Source organism: Coregonus clupeaformis, chromosome 29 (genome assembly GCF_020615455.1).
Source record: "Coregonus clupeaformis isolate EN_2021a chromosome 29, ASM2061545v1, whole genome shotgun sequence".
Classification (NCBI taxonomy): Eukaryota; Metazoa; Chordata; class Actinopteri; order Salmoniformes; family Salmonidae; genus Coregonus; species Coregonus clupeaformis.
In genome coordinates this window covers 58,757,217-58,774,895 of record NC_059220.1, presented here as the reverse complement: position 1 = coordinate 58,774,895, position 17,679 = coordinate 58,757,217, and the positions used below count along the sequence as shown (strand labels likewise).

Below are 17,679 nucleotides of genomic sequence, written 5' to 3'. Positions count from 1 at the left end.
GAGTCTCCCACAACACCAGACTTGTTTGCATATTTTTTTCTTTAAGCAATGGCATTTTTCTGGCCACTCTTCCATTAGGCCCAGCTCCGTGGAGTGTAAGGCTTAAAGTGGTCCTATGGACAGATACTCCAATCTCCGCTGTGGAGCTTTGCAGCTCCTTCAGGGTTATCTTTGGTCTCTTTGTTGCCTCTCTGATTAATGCCCTCCTTGCCTGGTCTGTGAGTTTTGGTGGGCGGCCCTCTCTTGGCAGGTTTGTTGTGGTGCAATATTCTTTCAATTTTTTAATAATGCTCCGTGGGATGTTCAAAGTTTTGGATATTTTTCTATAACCCAACCCTGATCTGTACTTCTCCACAACTTTGTCCCTGACCTGTTTGGAGAGCTCCTTGGTCTTCACGGTGCTGCTTGCTAGGTGGTGCCCCTTGCTTAGTGGTGTTGCAGACTCTGGGGCCTTTCAGAACAGGTGTATATATACTGAGATCATGTGACAGATCATGTGACACTTAGATTGCACACAGGTGGACTTTATTTAACTAATTATGTGACTTCTGAAGGTAATTGGTTGCACCAAATCTTTTTAGGGGCTTCATAGCAAAGGGGGTGAATACATATGCACGCACCACTTTTCCATTATTTATTTTTTAGAATTTCTTGAAACAAGTAATGTTTTTCATTTCACTTCACCAATTTGAAGAGATCCAAGATGGCATATCAGTGCGGTCGTGTTTTCTGTAGTGTCCTCATGTAAATAGCCTGTTTTTTTTCTGTATATATTTCTCAATCTCACTTTCCATCCTTTAACTAAATATACTTTCCTGCAACCGCCTCACCCAATGTGGAACGGATTCTATTATTTCTTCATACATTTTTATCCAGAACCTCTGGCTGAAACTAGCCAGCTAACTAGCTACTTGCTATTAGCCACCGTTAGCGGTCTTCACCATTGTCCGTGGCCGTGGCCTACGCTACCTACCAGCCAGCTCTAGCCTGGACAATTATCGGCCAGTCTGCACATCGCGCTATCGAGCCAGAGCATATCGGATTTTCTGCCGGAATCACTGAATCACTGGACCTTAACACCGGATCATCGCAACTAGCTAGCTGCAACCGAATGGCTGTTGTCATTGTTGGCTAATCACCACTAATCACCACTGTCCTGAAGCTAACCCCAGTTAGCCTTGAGCTAGCCTCGAGCCAGGCCCATCTCTCGGCTATCTACCTCTCTGTCAACCGGACGGGACCTCCTAGTGTTTACACGGAGCCCCGCCGATCCTTCACGACTGGTCTGCCGACGTAATCGTCTGATGTGGTTTTAACAGGCTTCCCGTTGCGACGACCACGAAGATCCATCTGCTAGCCCCGGCCCGCTAGCACACGCAATCAACAGCCGTGCCTCCAGCTCGCCTGTAGCGTAGCAGCCACTGAACTGCTCAGCTACACAGCTGATGCCTGCTGGACTGTTCCATTATACGGTACCCCATCTTGTTGATCTGTTTAGACTCAGCTCAAACTTTCGTCGCCATTACCAGCTGTTGTCTTAGCTCTCTCAAATAACACCTGTGACTGCTTTATGCCTATCTCCCATGTCAATATGCATTGCCTATTGCTGTTTTGGTTAGTTTTAACTGTACTTTTTCAATGTAGAGCCCTTCAATGTGGTCCTCTGTAGCTCAGCTGGTAGAGCACGGCGCTTGTAACGCCAAGGTAGTGGGTTCGATCCCCGGGACCACCCATACACAAAAATGTATGCACGCACGACTGTAAGTCGCTTTGGATAAAAGCGTCTGCTAAATGGCATGTTATTATTATTATGTTATCAGTCCTGCTCAACCTGTCTCAGATAGATCCTTTGTCCCACCCCCCACACACGCGGAGACCGGCTCAATCGGTGCCTCCAGTGATGCTATCTCTTTCATCTTTACCCAACGCTTAGGTTTACCTCCACTGTACTCATATCCTTCCATATCCTTGTCTGTACATAATGCCCTGAATCTATTCTACAACGCCCGGAAATCTGCCCCTTTTATTCTCTTTACCCAACGCACTAGAAGACCAGTTCTTAAAGCCTTTAGCCGTATCCTTATTCTACTCCTCCTCTGTTCCTCTGGTGATGTAGAGGTTAACCCAGGCCCTGTAACCCCCAGTATCACTCCTGCTCCCCAGGCGCTATCATTTGTTGACTTCTGTAATCGCAAAAGCCTTGGTTTCTTGCATGTTAACATCAGAAGCCTCCTCCCTAAGTTTGAGTTATTCACTGCGTTAGCACACTCAGCCAACCCTGATGTTCTAACAGTGTCTGAATCCTGGCTTAGGAAGGCCAACAATGATTCTGAAATTTCCAATCCCAACTACAACATTTCCCGTCTTGATAGAACTGCCAAAGGGGGCGGAGTTGCAATCTACTGTAGAGATAGCCTGCAGAGCTCTATCATACTATCCAGGTCTGTGCCCAAACAGTTTGAGCTTCTACTTCTAAAAATCCACCTTTCCAGAAATAAGTCTCTCACTGTTGCCGCTTGCTACAGACCCCCCTCAGCCCCCAGCTGTGCCCTGAACACCATATGTGAATTGATTGCCCCCCATCTATCCTCAGAGTTCGTATTGCTTGGCGACCTAAACTGGGATATGCTTAACACCCCGGCCATCCTACAATCTAAACTAGATGCCCTCAATCTCACACAAATTATCAAGGAACCTACCAGGTACAACCCTAAATCCGTTAACATGGGCACCCTCATAGATATCATCCTGACTAATGTACCCTCTAAATACACCTCCGCTGTCTTCAACCAGGATCACAGCGATCACTGCCTCATTGCCTGCGTCCGTAATGGGTCCGCTGTCAAACGACCACCCCTCATCACTGTCAAATGCTCCCTAAAATACTTCAGCGAGCAGGCCTTTCTAATTGACCTGGCCCGGGTATCCTTGATGGATATTGACCTCATTCTGTCAGTAGAGGATGCCTGGTTGTTCTTTAAAAGTGCTTTCCTCTCCATCTTAAATAAGCATGCCCCATTCAAAAAATTCAGAACTAAGAACAGATATAGCCCCTGGTTCACCCCAGACTTGACTGCCCTTGACCAGCACAAATACATCCTGTGGCGTACGGCATTAGCATCGAACAGCCCCCGCGATATGCAACTTTTCAGGGAAGTCAGGAACCAATATACCCAATCAGTTAGGAAAGCAAAGGCTAACTTTTCAAATAGAAATTTGCATCCTGTAGCACTAGCTTCAAAACGTTTTGGGACACTGTAAAGTCCATGGAGAATAAGAGCACCTCCTCCCAGCTTCCCACTGCACTGAGGCTAGGAAACACTGTCACTACCAATAAATCTACGATAATCGAACATTTCAACAAGCATTTTACTACGGCTGGCCATGCTTTCCACCTGGCTACCCCTACCCCGGCCACCAGCTCTGCACCCTCCGCTGCAACTTGCCCATGCCCCCCCCCCCCGCTTCTCCTTCACCCAAATTCAGATAGCTGATGTTCTGAAAGAGCTGCAAAATCTGGACCCCTACAAATCAGCTGGGCTAGACAATCTGGACCCTTTCTTTCTAAAGTTAGCCGCCAAAATTGTCGCAACCCCTATCACCAGCCTGTTCAACCTCTCTTTCGTATCGTCTGAGATCCCCAGAGATTGGAAAGCTGCCACAGTCATCCCCCTCTTCAAAGGGGGTGACACTCTAGATCCAAACTGTTACAGACTTATATCCATCCTGCCCTGCCTTTCGAAAGTATTTGAAAGCCAAGTTAACAAACAGATCACCGACCATTTAGAATCCCACCATACCTTCTCCGCTATGCGATCTGGTTTCTGAGCTGGTCATGGGTGTACCTCAGCCACGCTCAAGGTCCTAAACGATATAATAACCGTGATCGATAAAAGACAGTACTGTGCAGCCGTCTTCATTGACCTGGCCAAGGCTTTTGACTCTGTCAATCACCGCATTCTTATGGGCAGACTAAATAGCCTTGGTTTCTCAAATGACTGCCTCGCCTGGTTCACCAACTACTTCTCAGATAGAGTTCAATGTGTCAAATCGGAGGGCCTGTTGTCTGGACCTCTGGCAGTCTCTATGGGGGTGCCACAGGGTTCAATTCTCGGGCCGATTCTATTCTCTGTGTATATCAATGATGTCGCTCTTGCTGCTGGTGACTCTCAGATCCACCTCTACGCAGACGACACCATTTTGTATACATCTGTCCCTTCATTGGACACTGTGTTAACAAACCTCCAAACAAGCTTCAATGCCATACAACACTCCTTCCGTGGCCTCCAACTGCTCTTAAACGCCAGTAAAACTAAATGCATGCTCTTCAATCGAATGCTGCTTGCACCCGCCTGCCCGACTAGAATCACTTCTCTCGGCGACTCTGACTTAGAATATGTAGACAACTACAAATACCTAGGTGTCTGATTAGACTGTAAACTCTCCTTCCAGACTCACATTAAGCATCTCCAATACAAAGTTTAATCTAGAATCGGCTTCCTATTTCGCAACAAAGCCTCCTTCACTCATGCTGCTAAACATGCCCTCGTAAAACTGACTATCCTACCGATCCTTGACTTCGGCGATGTCATTTACAAAATAGCTTCCAACACTCTACTCAGCAAATTGAATGTAGTCTATCACAGTGCCATCCGTTTTGTCACCAAAGCCCCATATACTACCCACCATTGTGACCTGTACGCTCTCGTTGGCTGGCCCTCACTACATATTCGTCGCCAAACCCACTGGCTCCAGGTCATCTATAAATCCCTTCTAGGCAAATCCCCGCCTTATCTTAGCTCATTGGTCACCATAGCAACACCCACCCGTAGTATGCGTTCCAGCAGGTATATCTCACTGGTCATCCCCAAAGCCAACACCTCCTTTGGTCGCCATTCCTTCCAGTTCTCTGCTGCAAATGACTGGAACGAACTGCAAAAACCTCTGAAGCTGGAGACACTTATCTCCCTCACTATCTTTAAGCATCAGTTGTCAGAGCAGCTTACCGATCACTGCACCTGTACACAGCCCATCTGTAATTAGCCCACCCAACTACCTCAGCCCCATATTGTTATTTACATTGTTATTTATTTTGCTCATTTGCTCATCTTCTGCACATCTTTCACTCCAGTGTTAATACTAAATTATAATTGTAATTATTTTGCAGTATGGCCTATTTATTGCCTTACCTCCATAACTTACTACATTTGCACACACTGTATATAGATTTTCTATTGTGTTATTGACTGTACGTTTTGTTTATTCCATATGTAACTCTGTGTTGTTGTTGTTTTTTCCGCACTGCTTTGCTTTATCTTGGCCAGGTCGCAGTTGTAAATGAGAACTTGTTCTCAACTGGCTTACCTGGTTAAATAAAGGATAAATAAAAATAAAAATAAATTTGGACTATTTTGTGTATGTCCATTACATGAAATCCAAATAAAAATAAATTTAAGTTACAGGTTTTAATGCAACAAAATAGGAAAAACGCCAAGGGGGATAAATACTATTGCAAGGCACTGTAGGTACTGTTTATGTTTAGGTGCAGGAGCTCCACAATACTTTTGAGCTAATATTCTACAACAGCAACAGGATCTCAAGCAGTAGAAAATTTGAGGTGCTGGTACTCATCTCCGGTGAGCTCCTGCCCAAGTCAAGTACTGATTATATTACCTCAGACTCTTAATGTCTCTGTAATTTCCTGTAGTTCAGCTCTGTGTATGGTTCTCATATCTATTATACCTGTATTCCTGTATGTGTGCATAAGTACTTCTGACTCTGTCCTCTCACTGATGACATAAATTGGTTTCCCTCTGCAGGTTTTGGAATCAGCACCACATTGTGGGACTATCCGTTCAACACAGTGATCCCTGAACAGACCTTTTAGAAGACCCAACTTACTCTACTCTCTAACGGGGGGCGACCTTCGCCCATCCCTCTTATACCTGGCAATCAACCCCTTCAATGACCCCATATACCCTTTGGCCCCAGCCTCTCCCTATAAACCACCACCAATCAGTCTGTCAGTCTGTCTGTCTGGCTCACTGCTTCGGTGCTGCTGCTCTCCTCTTCGAACAAAACACAACACACTTCTCCAATATGTTCCACCTGCCAGTCAAAGAAGAAAGGTATATTTTCAGAACTGGTGGGATGGAGGGTCGGGGTGAGGGTTTAAATGTTCTTTATTGATTCTGTATGTTTTGTTTATAATGGACAAAATGATCAAATTAAGATTATATGACTATGATGCAGTAAGGAGGATGAACTTACATGCAGTCCCAGGTTCTAACAGTCAACATCCCACAAGAGACCGTAGAGCCAAACTCAACTCGGGACCTTGAAGTCAGTTCCACTGGCTTTTTTCATTGTTCCCCTATAATCAGGGGCTGATTTAGACCTGGGACACCAGGTGGAGGCAATTAATTATCAGGCAGAACAAATAAAACAGCAGGCTCCTGACCTCGTTGGGTAAGAGTTTAATAACCCTGCAGTAGAGAGAGACTGTAAAGTGAGCAAGAGAGTGTGAATGTGGAAGAGAGAGGATATTGAGTGATGTTTAGGATGGTGAAAGTTAAGAGATTACACTTGTCGTTATATAAGCTGTCCAGGTTTATACCTTTAAGAAAATTCAGGAAAGTCCCTTCTCTATCCCTGGAGTGTTTATGCTGCAGAATGCTCCCCTCTGTTCTAGAGGTCAAGCGTTACTAATACCTGTAGTAACGCTTAGTAACGTTGTTATGGGGACTTAACCCCATTCTCACCATTATATCACAGCTATGCTGTTTTGACACAGAAAAACGCTGTTGACAGCATGTGCTCACCTAATTCACTGATGGTTAGTCTGTAGTGTCTTGCTTAAACTGGGGCATTTCCAATTAAAATATGTGGGAAGGTATGGAGGGAGCTGATTAAGTCTTTCACTATGTTCAGACTAATTTATATTTCTACATAATGTCTATTTGTATTCAGTAATGGTATGACTAAATGTATAGAAATATTTGTACAAATAGAGATACTGCTGCATCTTTCTATCTCTCTCCTATACACTCTGACTTGTTGTTGATATGTCAAATGAAGCTTCAGAATGAGTTGATGTTCTACGATCGATGTGTATTTATTGATAGATGGATGGATGGATACATGTTGTCATGGATACAGAGACAGAACACTGAGGGCATGAGGCCGGTCTACCACGTCTCCTGCTGTAGGGAGGAACACATGGCTACAGAATGAAGCTGATAAGGACTCCGCTATATGTTCCCGTGCTTCTCTCTGCATGTAGGATGACGATCTTGCATCAGACTAAATTACAGGAGGCCTTCAGTTCAGTTCCAGGCCGATCCTCGACTGTTCTGACTACTTTTCTATCCTAAAGTTTCTATCCTTTTTATCATCTTCTGCATTCCATGTGTTTTTGGTAATTACCTTATTCCCCCTTTAATTTGTCCTTTGGGTGTGAAGCCACTACAGATAAGCCCAAATACTCCTACAGTTTCTCAGGGGACCATGGAGAGACTGTGACAGGGGACTGGGGCCTCACAAAGTACATGGGGGTGATTTATATGCCAAGAGAATAATTCTTCATCACATAAATATGTGTAATCCAGCATTTGCTTTACTGTATAAAATGCTCCTCCTTGCAGTCATTTACAGTTGAAGTCAGAAGTTTACATACACCTTAGCCAAATACATTTAAACTCAGTTTTTCACAATTCCTGACATTTAATCCTAGTAAAAAATCCCTGTTTTAGGTCAGTTAGGATCACCACTTTATTTTAAGAATGTGAAATGTCAGAATAATAGTAGAGAGAATGATTATTTCAGCTTTTATTTATTTCATCACATTCCCAGTGGGTCAGAAGTTTACATACACTCAATTAGTATTTGGTATCATTGCCTTTAAATTGTTTAACTTGGGTCAAATGTTTCGGGTAGCCTTCCACAAGCTTCCCACAATAAGTTGTGTGAATTTTGGCCCATTCCTCCTGACAGAGCTGGTGTAACTGAGTCAGGTTTGTAGGCCTCCTTGCTCGCACACGCTTTTTCAGTTCTGCCCACACATTTTCTATAGGATTGAGGTCAGGGCTTTGTAATGGCCACTCCAATATCTTGACTTTGTTGTCCTTAAGCCATTTTGCCACAACTTTGGAAGTATGCTTGGGGTCATTGTCCATTTGGAAGACCCATTTGCGACCAAGCTTTAACTTTCTGACTGATGTCTTGAGATGTTGCCTCAATATATCCACATATACTATTGTTTGTACAGATGAACGTGGTACCTTCAGGCGTTTGGAAATTGCTCCCAAGGATGAACCAGACTTGTGGAGGTCTACAAATGTTTATCTGAGGTCTTGGCTGATTTTCTTTTCATTTTCCCATGATGTCAAGCAAAGAGGCACTGAGTTTGAAGGTAGGCCTTGAAATACATCCACAGGTACACCTCCAATTGACTGTGTATGTAAACTTCCGACTTCAACTGTACGTGGGGGCGGGAGTGGTCTGTTTGGAACTCAGGTCAGGGTTGGGGTCAGGGCTCAGGGTTGGGTCGTGTTCACATTGTGTTCGGACAGAGAACGGTCAGCGAAGGATCAGTAAGATACCCTGATTAGCATCAAGAACTCATCACAGTTGAGATTATGCATGTTCAAGCCAATATTTGTACCCATGCTTATGATGATGATGACTTTTGTATGATGAACTTTTCACGACTTGATGAAGAACAAAATATTGTTGTGATATGTTGATAATGATGATGATAATAAGGATGCTGATGATGAAAATTATGATAATGGCAGTTGAGTTTGGCATGCCCCCTCCCCTTCTCCTGTATCAACACCCACCCTAGCCTTCGAATGGACCAACCATCTAGCTGAGCAGGAGGAATTCTCTGCTCAATTATAGAATAATTTTGAAAAATCTGTTTAGCACATATTTTTATCTTTGTTTTGGAATTTTAAATGTCTATGCAAATGCAGATGTATCTGTAAATAAATGCCTTTATATTTCTGAAGATCACTAGTCGTGTTTTGTTTTGAGCCGGCCCATCTTTTTACTCAAACCTACTATTATTTATTTTTTAATAGTCATGTTGATGTACTGTACTGACATGTAGATCATTCTGTTATTCTTTGCCTTAGTAATTGCTACTAATGAAGGGTTGATCTCCTACAGCATACAGTGCTGTGAAAAAGTATTTGCCCCATTTCTGATTTCCTCTATTTTTGCATATTTTCGACACTGAAGGTTTTTAGAGCTTCAACCAAAACCTAATATTAGATAAAGGGAACCTGAGTGAACAAATAACACAACATTTTGATCATTTTCATTTATTTTATGAACAAAGTTATGCAAAACCCAAAGCCCCTGTTTGAACAAATAATTGCCCACTTACACTCAATAACTGGTTGTGCCACCTTTAGATGCAATGACTGCAACTAAACATCTCTCACATCGCTGTGGAAGGATTTTGGCACACTCTTCCATGCAGAACTGCTTTAACTCAATGACATTTGATGGTTTTCTAGCATGAATTGTTCGTTTCAGGTCCTGCCACAACATCTCAATCGGGTTTAGGTCTGGACTTTGACTAGGCGATTCCAAGACATTACATTTGTTGCTTTTTAGCCATTCTGATGTAGACTTACTTGTGTGTTTTGGATCATTCTCTTGCATGCATGATCCAGCTGCGCTTCAGCTTCAGCTCACGGACGGATGGCCTGACATTCTCCTTCAGATTGATCTGATACAGAGCAGAATTCATGTTTCACTCAATGAAGGCAAGTCATCCCTAAACCATCACACTACCACCACCATGCTTGACCGTTGGCATAAGGTTCTTACTGTGAAATGCATTGTTTGGTTTTCACCAGACATAACAGGACCCATGTCGTTCAAGAAGTTCCACTTTTGACTAATTTGTCCATAGAACATTCTTCCAGGAGTGTTGACGATCTTCCAGGTGCTTTTTGGCAAAATGGGTCATGTTATGTCTGGCAAACCAAACACTGGATACCACAGAAAGAACCTCATACCAACAGTCAAGCATGGTGGTGGTAGTGTGGTGGTTTGAGGATGCTTTGCTGCCTCAGGATCTGGGCGACTTGCCTTCATTGAAGGAACCAATATAATAAAATAATTCCCCAATTTTGGGGGGCATACAATATAGCTCAGTATTTGAATTATTTATTTTATACAGTTATTTTTGCTCATCTTTACCAAGGGTGTCAATAATTTAAAACCCCACTGTAAATGCAGCCTGCAGTGTGTAACTTGTTCAGTACTGTGGCGGCTGTGGTCTGTGAGTCAGTGCTCTGTGGGACAGTAGGACCCAGGGCTGCAGACAGACAAAGGCAGGCAGAGATGGGAGGTGCCTGTCAGGGAGGAAAAATAAACGCAGTGAACACAGCTCCACACCCTGAAGGGAATGAGAAGTTTCACTGCATTCCTGTCCTGCAACTCAACTCTGAATCAACCATCTGCAAGGACAAATCCGTAGAGTGTAAGTGTGTGTGTGTGTTTAGGTCTGTGTTCAGGACCCCTGACCAGGCCCCACCTTGATTTCAGGACAACAGTGTGTGTATGTTCGTGTGTGTTCAAACATCACACTGGAGGGGGTGTGGGCCAGCTATCTGCATACGCCTATTGACCTATACCTCAGCGCCCTGTCAGGTACCGTACACTCCTTCATTCACTCTCCTTATTATTTCCTTCCCTCACTCCCTCCCTCCTTCTCTATCTAGCTTTCACTTTCTTCCTTGCTACATATTATATCTCTGTATACAGAGGCAGAGCCCATAGGAAGTTGCTTGTCTGCTCCGATACTGCAACCACACTGCCGTTGCTCTCTGCGGTTCCTTCTTGATGCACAACATAATTAAAGAGACAGTGCGGTGAAGCACTTGGAGCCAAGCACAAAGAAGAGTATGTACTGCCTGGCCCCTTGTTTCTGTTGATAACATCTATCTCTGGCTACTGCTCCCCTCCTATGTTGACTCAGTGTTTACAACTTCAGATCTCTGCCATCTGGTCGTTCCTCTCTGTCCTCTCTATGTTTTACTGCTACCCTGTCCTCTCCGCATCAACATGCAAATTGGACTGCTCTCTAACCTGCACACACAACCTTCTATAGCCATTTGAACTCCCCATGTAAATGTGTGGATTACAGGGTGTATAAATATATCACAGATGATGAACCAGGTAAAACACCTTGTCCTCCTCACACTGCCTCTCTACAGGGACACAATGACATCGCTGGGTGATAAAGGTGAAGGCCACTGGGAGACAACGGCATTGCTGGGTGATGAAGATGAAGGCTCCGTCCAAACCCAGACGAAGGTCCTGAACCAGGGCTCCTGGACGCAGGTCAGCTGTCCCTGCTGTGTGTCTGAGCAGGTGGAGCCCCTGGTCCTCATCCAGCTGTCAGACAACATCCAGCCTGTCACCAAGAGGTGGCTCATCTCCCTGATCGGGGTGTCCGAGAGAGACGGAGGTGAGAGGTCAGGCCAGATAGGGTCAGCAGCAGATCAGACGTCTGAATGTTCTTCAATCTTTGTTGTGTTTTTTTTCCAGCTCAGTACTATTGAGTATTAACCCAATCTGATTCAGCTGATTCACTCAGGCTTCATGATTTGTTTATTAGTTGAGTCTCTTGTTACAAAGTAGTGTACGTACATCCAGTGACTGCTTTATTAACGTGGGTTAAGCCTGACGAAGACCTTTGAGTCGAAACGTTGCACAATACAACTGTGGAAGCGTTCATCAGTGTGTGGGTATCAACGTTTATTAGCTGAATCAAGTGTCAGTCATTACTGGGCTGAAACTGAAGATTGTAGGACTACACCCTCAAAGAACACTGCAGTAGAGGCAAGGATAATATGGTTGAACCTTTCTCCTCCTCCCTGGACTAGGAGCAGCGTTGCTGGCCCACCCTGGAGAGGATGAGTGTGGGGATGTGATCGTGGTGTCTGCACCTCGGTGCACCCTCCTCAAAGCAACAGAGGACCTGGGTCTGTGTAAGAAATACCGCAATGGAGACATGGTTGCTTTCTCCTACAACGACAGAGAAAACTTCAGCAATGTTGGTAAGAATGTTGGTAATGGCAGGGGAAGAGTAGAGGGATAGTTATGGTAATAACAGTTACTAACACGACTAGACAAGTTGTAAGTGAACTTGTTGTGTAGATCTTCAGCACCCAATACACCTTCTGTAGAAATACAATCAACACATTCACTGTGGTAATAAACTGTAGTAATAAAGATCAAATGAAATATGAAATGTAATATATATGACAGACTTCATTGACGCCTGTCCTCTGTGTTATCAGATGACATGCAGGAGTTCCTGACGCTAGCGGAGCGTCAGTACATAGTCAAGTATGAGCTGGACTTTCTAAGGGCCCAGAAGGAGCAGAAAATCCCTGGAGTCCCTGAGTCTCAGGGGGTCCTGAAGGCCAGGGAGAACATATGTGAGTCTCTACTCTGTGTGTGTGTGTGTGTGTGTGTGTGTGTGTGTGTATTAGATATTCGGTTTACCTCAGCATTTTCTGTTCTCTTTGTCATGATCTTGCTTAGCTAAGCTGTTCTGCAGCAGAGCACCACCTCTGGTTGATCATTTCTGTGCTCTCTCCTGTCCTCTCTTACTGCTCTGTGATCTGTATTTGTCTGAGGACTACAGCACACTGTCCCTTACATATGTTGGATAGTGTTAACAGTGTAATGCATTACTGCCGAGCTTCTGGCTATGTTACCTCCTCTTCCCCATCTGTATGTGTAGTAATGGTAGTTGTATTGTACAGCTCGCTGTCCTGTCCTAGCTCATCCCTTCTGTCTCTGTGCTGTAGGTCAGAAGCTAGAGAAGGCAGGAGTGATAAAGGATATCTTCCCTCTGCATGACAAACAGAGACTGACAGACTTGGGCAGGAAGTGGTACTCTGGGAAGCAGATATGGGGACAGCCTCTCGGTAAACAACAACAACATAAATATAAACATAGACACACGCACACAAACTTGTATTCCTTTATCCTACTAATGGTCTCTCTCTCCCTTATGCAGACTCTATCCAGGCCTACTTCGGAGGCACCATTGGGTTTTACTTCAGCTTTCTGGACTTCTACACCTGGGCCCTGGTGCCCCCTGCTATCCTAGGCCTGGTCCTGACCTTTCTGCTGCCTGGAGGTGGATCAGGAGGTGGGGTTGTGAAGGAGCAGGCTGGGGAGGGGGTGATGGAGGGGATGGTGGAGGTGGACGACAGCCCCTCGGTCAGCGGTCACATGGTACAGGCCATGTTCAGCATGCTGTGGTCCACGCTGGTCATGGAGTTCTGGAAGCGCCGCAGCTCCTCCATCTCCCACCGCTGGGGCTTGCTGCACCTGACCGAGCGCTTCGCCGAGCCACGACCTGGCTTCCACGGCACCCTGGGGATCAACCCTGTGACCGGGCGGCTGGAGCCCCTGTTCCCGGAGTGGCAGAGGCAGCTACGTGTAGGCCTGGTGTCTGTGCCCCTGGTGGGGTTGTTCCTGGGGCTGGTGGTGCTGGGTATGACAGGGTTCTACCACGGAGAGGCCCTGGCACAGGGCTTCCATCAGGACAGCGGCTCCCTGTTCTCTGGAGCTCTGCTCTACCTTCCCTCTGTGGCTCACATCGTCTACACCAACATGCTGGGGAATGTGTACCGCACTGTGGCCATGCAACTCACAGAGTGGGGTGAGAAAGTGCACTGGGCGATGGGGAGGGAGATGGGTTAGATAGGGAGGAGGTGAAAGAGAAGTAGATAGAGAAGAGGGAGAGAGACAATACGTTTGATGTTGATGAATTATTGTGGTAGGGGGTAAAATGTTTGGGAAAACAGAGCTAAGTTCACCAAAGGGCATAGAATAATAGAATAATAGAGAATGCAAATGGATACAAGGTGTCACAGATTGTCTGTCTGTGACACCTGAAAATCTGTTTATTTTCTTCTTGTAGAAAACCACAGAGAGGAATCCTCCTTCCAGAACCATCATACCACCAAAGTCCTCCTGGTCAGTCCCACTCGTCCTTCCCCATCTGTCAGTCTATTCCTCCACATCCTCCTCCTCCTCCTCTCCCTCTGGTCCTCCCTCTCTCTCTGTTCCTACTGAATATCTAAATCTGTTGCAATAGTCCCTGGTGCAGAGCTAAATGTATTCTGATACAGGAAGGTGTATTACAGATCGGCTAAATGTATTCTGATACAGGTAGGTGTAGTGTGCAGATAGTATCATCTGTGTATGTATAAGCAGATGTGGGAGCCATTCCTCAGTGAGAGGCAAATCAGATACAGTAAAACAGGATATGTATTCAGTGTTTACCCTATATGCATTTAGCAGCGGCGGTGCGTAATTTTACCATCCTGAATAATTTTCGGTAAAACATTTTCAGTGTAAACTTAAATGACTAGAACTAGATATAACGTATGTAGAATATATAATGGAGCAATATATTTTTTATTAAGATCACCTCTGAGAACTAACATCGCCAAAATAAAAAAGTTGTCATGGCATGATTGATTTTGTTATAATGTTTGAGTCACTCAGATAGCATAAGAACACTGCATAAGCCATGGCCAAATGTGTACAATTGCAGAAAACTAGCTTTAAAACTGCACATTTTCTCTCAACCCCATGGCAAAATGTGTAGAATTGTAGGAAACTAGCTTTACAACTGTAAAATGTTATTTCCGCCCCATGACAAAATGTGTAGAATTGCAGGAAATTAGCTTTGAAACTGCAATTTTTCACTCAGCCCCATGACAAAATGTATAGAATTGCAGGAAACTAGCTTTAGAACTGTGAAATGTTCTCTCAGCCCCATCGCAAAATGTGAGAATTGCTGGAAATTAGCTTTAAAATAGCAAAATGTTGTCTCTGCGGCCTCTAAACCCTCCCGTGCCTCCAGAGATATTACTTCAAGCCAAATTCTATCTCCTTCTCTCTTTTTTAGTTTACTTTCTTCAACTACTTTGCTGTGCTATTCCACATTGCCTTCTACAAACAAGACCTACCACTGCTAAGGAAGGTAAGAGATGTCAGCTGGGCAGCACTGTTTGTCTATGACTGGCCAGAGGAAATTCTATACAATGTAACAGTAGAAATAGCTCATGTTAAACGGTAGATCCAAAATAAATGTTTTCTTGAGCTGTGCAACAGAACAGATCATGTTCTCTCTGTTTGCAGTATGTACTGAACCTAAAGTAATTGATCACAGTGTGTGTGCGTTTGTATACAGCAGGTAACTATTTGTGTGTGTTTATCATCTGTCTGTGTACACAGAGGCTTGCGTCTCTGCTAATCGTGACCCAACTGGTGAACCAGTGTACAGAGGTGGTGGTGCCGTTTATAGTGGACCGCTTCTTCAGTGCTCCTCAGAAGAAGCAGCAGGAGGATGACCCAGATGTGGACAAACTCAGAGCCCAGAGAAGCCTGCCCCCTTTTCCAGTAAGTCCATGTAAAATGTGTTTGTGTGTTTGAATGTTTTCCTCTGTTTCTATTCATTGTGCTCTTGTCTGACTTTCTTTGTATCTGTGCCGTAAGGGGTTGAATTAAGGTTGGGTGTATTTGCATTTGTACTGTATGTGACTGAATGTTATGTTTTGGTGTGTAACTTATCGCATTTATCGCTATGTTTCAGGGCCTGTTTGCTGAGTACATTGAGTTGCTGGTGCAGTTTGGGTATTTGAGTCTGTTCTCCTGTGTGTACCCGCTCACCGCCGTCCTCCTGCTCCTCAATAACGTCACAGAGATCAGAGCAGATGCATACAAGATCTGTAAACTGTTCCGGAAGCCCTTCTCAGCCCCTGTGTCCAACATGGGAGTGTGGCAGGTCAGGTGGTTTTTAAGAGAGGGAATGTGAAGATGTGAACAAACAGAGAGCGCATTTTACTGCAGATGGAAATTAGCTATGTAGCTAAATCTGGTGAATAAATAGATAATTTATTGTAATTTTCAAATCAGTGCCTATCCATGTCACTGTACACATGCGTCTGTCTTTGCTCCTGTCCTTGTATGTGCCTGTAACCATATTTATGTATGCCTGTGTATATTTCAGACAGCGTTTGAGGTTCTGGGGTTCGTGTCAGTCATGTCTAACTGCTGGCTGCTGCTGCTGTCTCCTCGGGTCCGGGAGTTCTGTCTGGAGGGAGGGATTAGCGGCAGGAACATCATACTCTTCGCCATCCTGGTCGAGGTACAGTATGATTACAGTACAGTTCAGTATCTTGCGCATAACAGTTGTCTTATTCATAACATATTACTGTATCATTATCTGCCCAACTGACATATGTTGTATGTACACTGAGTATACCAAACATTAGGAACACCTTCCTAATATTGAGTTGTTTTTGCTCTCAGAACAACCTCAATTATTTGGGGCATGGACTCAAGGTGTTGAAAGTGTTCCACAGGGATGCTGGCCTATGTTGACTCCAATGCTTCCCACAGTTGTGTCAAGTTGGCTGGATGTCCTTTGGGTGGTGGACCATTCTTGATACACACCGGAAACTGTTGAGTGTGAAAAACCCAGCAGTGTTGCAGTTCTTGACACAAACCGGTGCGCCTGGCACTTACCCAGTTCAAAGACACTTACATTTTTTTGTCTTGCCCATTCACCCTCTGAATGGCACACATAAACAATATATGTCTCAATTGTCTGAAGGCTTAAAAATCTTTATTTAATCTGTTTCCTCCCCTTCATCTACACTGATGAAGTGGATTTAACAAGTGACATCAATAAGGGACCATAGCTTTCACCTGGATTGACCTGGTCAGTCTATGTCATGGAAAGAGCAGGTGTTCTTAATGTTTTGTATCCTAATACTTAGTGTATATGTGTGTGTGTTTGTTTGTCAGCATGTCCTGATCCTGGTCAAGATGATTCTCGCTTTTATGATCCCAGACGAGCCAGACTGGGTCAGAATCAAGAGGGAACAGATTGAGTTTCACTCCATGCAAGCTCTTGGGCAGCAGGTGAGAGAATAATCATTATAGAAAAGCCCTGACCTTACTGTGACAATCAAGTGTCTGACAATCAAACATCTCCCTTTGACTTTATAGAAGCTATAAAGGTTGTGGAACCCCTGAGGGGAAGTCCATAATCTGTCTTCTGTTGCCCTTCAAATGTTGGTCTGGACCTGGGGGCTCATTAGAATCAGCTGCCATGGCGATGACGGAGAGGAGGATCCAAAGAGATGTCTGTCTGGCCTCTAAACATAAACCCTGGTGCCAGCCAGACTCTGCCCTGAGAAGCTCTATCAGTCTCAGTATCTCCCCCTGGAGGACTGGTCTAGTCATAACTAGAGAAGTTTCTCATGTCATGGGAGATACTAGAGCAGGGGTGTCAAACTAATTTTGCCCCGGGGGCCGCATTCGGTCTTCAACAAGGTATAATGAGTTTGTCTCCCCTCTAATATATATATATATATTTATATATATATATACAGTATATACTGAGTATACAAAACATTAAGACATAGACTGACCAGGTGAATCCAGGTGAAAGTTATGGTCCCTTATTGATGTCACTTGTTAAATCCACTTCAATCAGTGTAGATGAAGGGGAGGAGACAGGAAGGATTTTTAAGCCTTGAGACAATTGAGACATGGATTGTGTATTTGTGCCATTCAGGGGATGAATGGGCAAGACAAAATATTTAAGTGCCTTTGAAC

The 17,679-nt window shown here is 44.4% G+C and overlaps 2 protein-coding genes across 4 annotated transcripts in view; both read left to right on the top strand.

Moving 5' to 3' along the window:
* Positions 1–7,712, top strand: part of LOC121577290 (fatty acid 2-hydroxylase-like) — a 42,816-nt gene extending 35,104 nt beyond the window's left edge. Inside the window, exon 7 of the mRNA XM_041891056.1 lies at positions 5,820–7,712. Within this exon, the coding sequence (XP_041746990.1) occupies positions 5,820–5,887 (68 nt within the window). The 3' untranslated portion in view covers positions 5,888–7,712. The remainder of the gene's footprint in view (positions 1–5,819) is intronic.
* A 2,656-nt stretch (positions 7,713–10,368) lies between these two features.
* LOC121576729 (anoctamin-10) lies at positions 10,369–17,487 on the top strand. Of its 3 annotated transcripts, none has more exons than XM_041890121.1 (13): positions 10,369–10,498; positions 11,235–11,488; positions 11,907–12,080; positions 12,324–12,464; positions 12,840–12,959; positions 13,052–13,702; positions 13,964–14,019; positions 14,960–15,034; positions 15,289–15,453; positions 15,647–15,838; positions 16,064–16,201; positions 16,864–16,980; positions 17,068–17,487. In XM_041890121.1, exons 2-13 carry the CDS (start codon positions 11,242–11,244, stop codon positions 17,074–17,076), a joined length of 2,085 nt encoding a protein of 694 aa, XP_041746055.1. In that variant the 5' UTR covers positions 10,369–10,498; positions 11,235–11,241; the 3' UTR covers positions 17,077–17,487. The 3 variants fall into 3 exon arrangements, with proteins under 3 accessions (XP_041746055.1, XP_041746056.1, XP_041746057.1); XM_041890122.1 differs by having other exon boundaries at positions 10,369–10,668; XM_041890123.1 differs by lacking the exon at positions 10,369–10,498 and adding an exon at positions 10,715–10,920.
* The last annotated feature ends 192 nt before the right edge of the window (positions 17,488–17,679 follow it).

Coding starts and splice junctions, on each gene's coding strand:
- LOC121576729 (XM_041890121.1), top strand. CDS start 11,242: ATGACATCGCTGGGTGATAAAGGTGAAGGCCACTGGGAGACAACGGCA. Junction 12,465..12,839: donor GAAGGCCAGGGAGAACATAT/GTGAGTCTCTAC, acceptor TCTGTGCTGTAG/GTCAGAAGCTAGAGAAGGCA. Junction 15,454..15,646: donor GAAGCCTGCCCCCTTTTCCA/GTAAGTCCATGT, acceptor GCTATGTTTCAG/GGCCTGTTTGCTGAGTACAT.